This window comes from Abramis brama, assembly GCF_963993115.1.
Source record: "Abramis brama genome assembly, chromosome: 7".
Taxonomy (NCBI): domain Eukaryota; kingdom Metazoa; phylum Chordata; class Actinopteri; order Cypriniformes; family Leuciscidae; genus Abramis; species Abramis brama.
The window spans coordinates 21,364,136-21,370,135 of NC_139969.1; the positions used below are offsets into that span (position 1 = coordinate 21,364,136).

The 6,000-nt window shown below is 38.6% G+C and overlaps 1 protein-coding gene across 1 annotated transcript; it reads left to right on the forward strand.

The window, feature by feature from the left end:
- Positions 1 to 115: 115 nt before the first annotated feature.
- Positions 116 to 5,243, forward strand: LOC311087402 (uncharacterized protein). Its single transcript, XM_084120722.1, has 2 exons — positions 116 to 217; positions 2,631 to 5,243. The coding sequence occupies exons 1-2, from the start codon at positions 205 to 207 to the stop codon at positions 3,824 to 3,826; spliced, it is 1,209 nt and encodes a 402-aa protein (XP_083976848.1). The 5' UTR covers positions 116 to 204; the 3' UTR covers positions 3,827 to 5,243.
- The last annotated feature ends 757 nt before the right edge of the window (positions 5,244 to 6,000 follow it).

Sequence of the window (6,000 nt, forward strand, 5' to 3'; positions counted from 1 at the left end):
CACACTTTCCTCTGCATCACACACACAGGAAGCAGAATTTCCACATTCCAGCCGGTGTTGTGTGGATCCTGATTCAGGACACACCCAGCGCTCGCTCACACACACACACACACACACACACACTGTACAGTAGAGACGCGATGGGACACACTGCTGCTCTAGCGCTCATTGAATGAACGACAGTTATACCAACAGCTCACAATCATGACAAGTGAAGGTAAGCGTCACTTTAACGCTTTACCGTTGCTCTGTTACTATTAACTTACACGCATATATTTGCCCGAGTGGATTTTAGTAAATTAGAATTGCTCCGGGAATATACAGAGGTGCACATAGAGAGGTTGGTTTGTGTTCATTAAAATAAGTCAATTTATTAATTAGAAACGTCTTATGTTGACCGTTTCTGCTTTGCGGACATACTTTTATTGTGTTTTTTAATGACTTGTTGCTGTTTTATCAGTGTTAACCAGACTGACACATTGTGAAGCTGCGCTTGAGTAAAAGATCCGCTATCTGAGAGGAAAGTGCTGGACTGGGTGTAACAGCGCGCATTGTTCTGCCATGAGATCATGTAGGATAGGTAGGAATATATATCTCATCGTTTTAATGCATTCGTTCACTCATTAGGAAGAAAACTTTTAGCATGCATGTCATAATAGTTGGAACAAACCTTGCGCTCCAAGTACCTTTAACCTCACAGAATTGATCTCCCTTGTACAATATTGATAACTCAATCAGTCACAATAACTGTCATAATGTTAAAGAAAAGCAGTCGATGTTTCTTTATTATAGGCTGTCTCCTTAAATAGTTATATTTCCAAGTGAGCTCATATTTTGAGGACTAGCCCAGTTACATCTGGCTAATATATGAAATAACGGAAACACAAAGACCGGATTTGTTTTAACATTTAGTTTAAAAAAGTTATCGCTGGAAGGATCTAGTTGTTTGTTTGCGTGTGTGTGTTTGGGACAGGTTTTTTCTACATTGAGAACCACCACAAGACAGACAGGTTTCTGTGATGGTCCGGTTTAGGCTTACAGGATAGAAAATATCATTAGCTCAGTATAAAACAATAGTCAATGGAAAGTCTCGACCATGATAGGAAAACAAACCTGTGTGCATGTAAGAGAGAGATTAGCACTTATCTGATGCTTAAATCAAAATTGAAGTGATTGTTTTGTTAGTTTGCTGAACTTAAGCCAAGAAGATTGTTTCTCTCCAATGGTATTAAGTGCTTAAAATAAAATAAAAATTAGAGCACATTATAAAGGACTTAATGTGGGTTTGGACATCTTATATTAAATCTGCAAATCTTTAAATTGTGCTACTTCATTATAAGATTTACTCGTATTAGTTGATTTTCTGTATTAAATACATCTAGGTTTATGATGTTTGTCACTTGTGCATGCCTTATAATTTCAGTGAGACAGAAAATCCAGGGCTGGTGTTGTGTAAGCAAATATCTGTTGATGATATCTAAACTGAATTGAGTGTTTCAGCAGTAGTGAATGCAGGGCTGGATTGGCCTGGTTCCTCAGCCCTCGTTCCTGATGTGGATAGTCTGTGTTGTCAGGGGGTTTGCACATTCCACCTCCATTGTTTACATCAGGAAAGTCTGATGCCAGGCCTATACTTGTGAGGGAACAAAAACATGTACAGTCCTCTGTACAGCAGGGGAAAAGATACTGGAGTAAAGTTTTCTTAAAGATAAGATTCTGAAACTACTCATGAAAACATTTACTAATAAAAAAAAGTATAGTAAAAAACCTAAAAGCATTGTTTCACTAATAAAAGAAAAACTTTAGGATATATTGTTACATGCAGTGATCGCTGTCAATAATCAGTGTAAGCATTTATGATTGCTTCACTTCGTTTAATGAACGTGAAAACTAAAGCACTTATTGTCTTGCACCTCAGCCAACAAAGGATGTGTGTGTGATATATTTGTTCAGTTCCCAACCAACCGTGAGCTGCATGGTTGCCAGATAAGATGTTTCTCCGTGAAGCGTGGACTCGTGATCCCAGACTCACCTCATCACCATGCCAACTCCCACACTAATGACAACAGTGCCGAAGCCCTGAGTGTTGCCATGCACATGGGATCTTTACCTCTCTGCTCAAACTGAGCAAGCAGATCCCTGGAGGTCAAGCTAGAACATAACAGAAAGAGAGAGAATTGGCGTGCATGTTATATTTCACTCTGAAGATGCAGAATCAGAGAGCATTAAACTGTCCTTTTTCAAGTAATAATGACACAATTTGTATTCAATTTAACATTTTAAAGGTTGGGTTAAGTGGGTAAGTGCCAGAATTCTTCTAAACGAATTGTTGTTGCTCCAGGATTTTAAATAGAACAGAATGAAAAAAATGAATTAATTAAATATGATACCATGCATAATAGTATGATTATATCATCCTGTTAGTTCAGTATTTCGTGAGCATTTGTACATCTCTAAAAGTATGTTTTAGATGCAGTCAATAGATTAATGTATAGGAGTGTCTGGGAAATATCTTTGGAAACCATCATTACCATCATTCCATTTGGTGCCACACATGGTATAGAAATTCACAGTTTAAATATTATAAGTCTGATATTTTGTCTAATCCTTGTTTGTTTTACTTTTTGTAGGGCTTGTGTTTTTATGCGGGTTGGGGATTCTCCAAATGCTGTGTGTGACTGAAGGAAGCACTGGGGGATGTGGGTGTCCAGCGGCCAGCATTTTGTCTGACTTTCCATCTAAGGTACCCAATGACACATGCTGCTTGAACTACTCAGGATCCACATTCAACCAGGTGTCTTGGCCGGCTTTTTGGTCACATACACACCTGCAGGTTTTGGACCTGACTAACTGTAATATCAGTCACATTGACCACAGTGAGGTCGGTGATGCTGTCAGTTCACTGAGAGTGCTGCATCTCAGCCAGAACAGACTGACATCTCTCCCAGCTGACTTCCTCGCTAAAGCTTATAGTTTGGAAGTGCTGGATTTGGGAGTGAATCATCTGAAGGATCTGCCCGAGCGATTTCTGCAGAACTTGGACAAACTGCGGGTGCTGATCCTGGGATGGAACCAGCTGAGCGCTCTGCCTCATTCAGCGCTTAAGCCTTCGCTACAGCATCTGGAGCTCGTTGGAAACCCCTGGGACTGTACATGCTCGCTGTGGAAGGGGCTTCAAGGTGGTCTGCATGACAACTCCAGCAGCCTTCAGGACCTCGTAGGTAATCTGACCTGTGCCTCTCCTCAAAATCTTGCAGGGCAGACGCTTTGGTCTTTGCAGACCAGTGACGTGTGTCATTTGCCCAACCTGACCCCTCTCTTCATCCTGCTTCCCTTGCTCCTCCTCCTCAGCTTGGTGCTGTGCTGGTGCTGTGGCAGAAAGAAGAAGAAGAAAGAGACCGCCTCGTTCAGCCCAACTCGCAAAAGGGCCGACAACTCCCATTGCAACGGACGGTGGCCACATGCCAAACTGCCCACTGAGGAGTCAGCAGTGTCTGTCGACAGAGGAAAGGAGGTCATACTGAGGAACCAGCTGATGCTTCAGCCCTCGTCCACCCTGCTAGACAGCACTCGGGATATTTATGAGGAGGTGGAGGTCAAACTGGGCTCTGTGGACTCGCTGGCTCCTCCGCCGTCCACTTGCTCCACAGAAGGGACCGCGGGAAAGCAGGACCTGGACACGGTGAGTGTGAGCGAGGTGATGAAGGACTCGGCCGATCGGGAGAAGGCGTACTTGACCCAGTCCACTGAATACTACAGCCTGGTTCCTGGGATTGAAATCGAAGACTCCGATCATGGAGAGTATGAAAGCGTGGACCTCTCGTGACATTACTGGAAACGCTGCATTTGGTTGAAATCCTCAGAGATACTATTAAGTACACTGGAGTTTTGTGTCTATGAATTGAATTGGATCTCTGGTTATTACTTTGTCCATGATGTTGGTGATAAAGGAAGTCACTGCGCCAGTGCGAAACCATTAATTTTGCATACAACGAGAATGAATCACTGTACTGAGAAAGTGTCAAGCGAAGCTGTTTGCAGACTCAATCAGTCTGTTGTCAAGATAAGCTATCATATAGCTGTCGCCTGGATATTTTCATTATATTGAGATTTTTATATCTTCGTCTTCTACTGTAATTTAGATGGGAAGTTTTTTTTATTATTGTAATATTACTGTTTCAAATTCAGTTACAGTGTTTAGTGTCAATGTACGATGGATTTGGTGTCACATATAATTTATATATCATGAAGAGGAACAAGAGAACATTAGACAGAACCACAGTCCAGCCTCTGGTCCTTATCATAAGCAAACAAATCTGCTATAGTAACTATAAATGAAAACAATGCTTTGCTAAAATTTGATGTATGGACCAACATTTCTCTCCTACACAGAAGTATAGAGGGTTACTGTTTTTGTAACTAATATATATATATATATATGTTAAAAACAGTGACCATTTATTCAATAGTATCTAGCCTGTATCCGGCCACAGCAGATGTAATCATTATTTTTGGCCTTGTTAATAATTAATTTACTCTTAGCAAGATAAAAATGTGCATAATGAAATCAACAGAAACAGCTATACTGGTCAAATGAAGTGGCTTTCAGATAATGTCAGGCTGACTCAGCGAGTAAAATTTAACATAAGCAGATTTCAGTGCAAAAACTAAATAAAGCAAAAGAGGTCGAGTAAATACACCATACAGAACACATAACACTCAACTTTTATCTATAAAATGACTTTCTTTTTTTTTGTCTCATGTCCATTTTTATTGTTAACTAAAACTAAAGCTATTAAAAATTTAAATAGTTTTCGTTAATTAAAATAAATCTGATTCTAAATCAATTATAAATATCAGGTGAAAAACTTAAACTGAAACCAAAATTTGAAATTTGATGGAATTTTACTATACAATTGAATTATTATTATTATTATTATTATTTTGTGTGTAGTAATGAATACTGTAATACTATATTAAAAACCAATATTAAAATAACACTGCCAATCTCATTATATTTACAAAATGGCAGAACAAAATCTCTAACATGAGTGATGGGGAAACAACATATATTGACATGCAAAATAAACAAAACACAGTTTTTGTAATCTTGGGTACATGAGTTACACTGGATATATGTCATTCTGTATGCTTTTAATATGAGAGCTCGCAGCATTAACAAAGAATCCTGAAAATAATAAATTATATTTCATTCTTGGCTTCAAATAAATGCTTTTTCACATAATTGTTGTTCTGATGTTTTTGGGACGTTTTCAGTGTTATTTAATTGGAGTATCGATATCATTGGCTGTTTAACTGAAATTGTGAAAACATTTTTTAAGTGAAATTTGTTCATTTTATTTGTTCATAGTCCTAAGGGAGCAAGTAGGAAATGAATACAGCCCTTCCAGAGTCTCACACTGACCTTCACAAGATGCCATTTATCTGCTTCTGTGTCCCCATAATGATTCAGCCCATTCATTAGTGGCTGCAATCACTCAACAGTAATAAAAAGCTAGCTCTGATTTCCTCCTGTGTGGGAGTTTGTAATTATAGCATTGGGTTACTCAGTCCCAGTAAGACCTGCAGCGCTCTAATGGCATCTATACCTGCCCTGCTGCATTTTGTGTGAATCTCTATTTTGAAACACTCAAGATTATACCTCTGAGAACAAAAGCTTGTTCTTTTTTTAGAAGCATTATTTTATTTAAACCATCATTGCAAGTATGACCATACCATAATACAATTTATAATTGCTTAGCAAACTACTTCTAATAGTGTAACAAGACAGTTCATGTAGTTGTTACCGAAAGGGTCATATTTCACACACAAAAAAAAAAAGAAAGAAAGAAAATAAGCACACTAAGATGCCTCTTCAAAATAGATGTTTGTTTGAATAATGAAAATGCATGTAATGTTCTTTTAAGAGGAAACATTTATCATCAATTAGCCTACAGTTTTTTACTAATTCAGGGACAGTTACCATTTAAAAAGGAATTG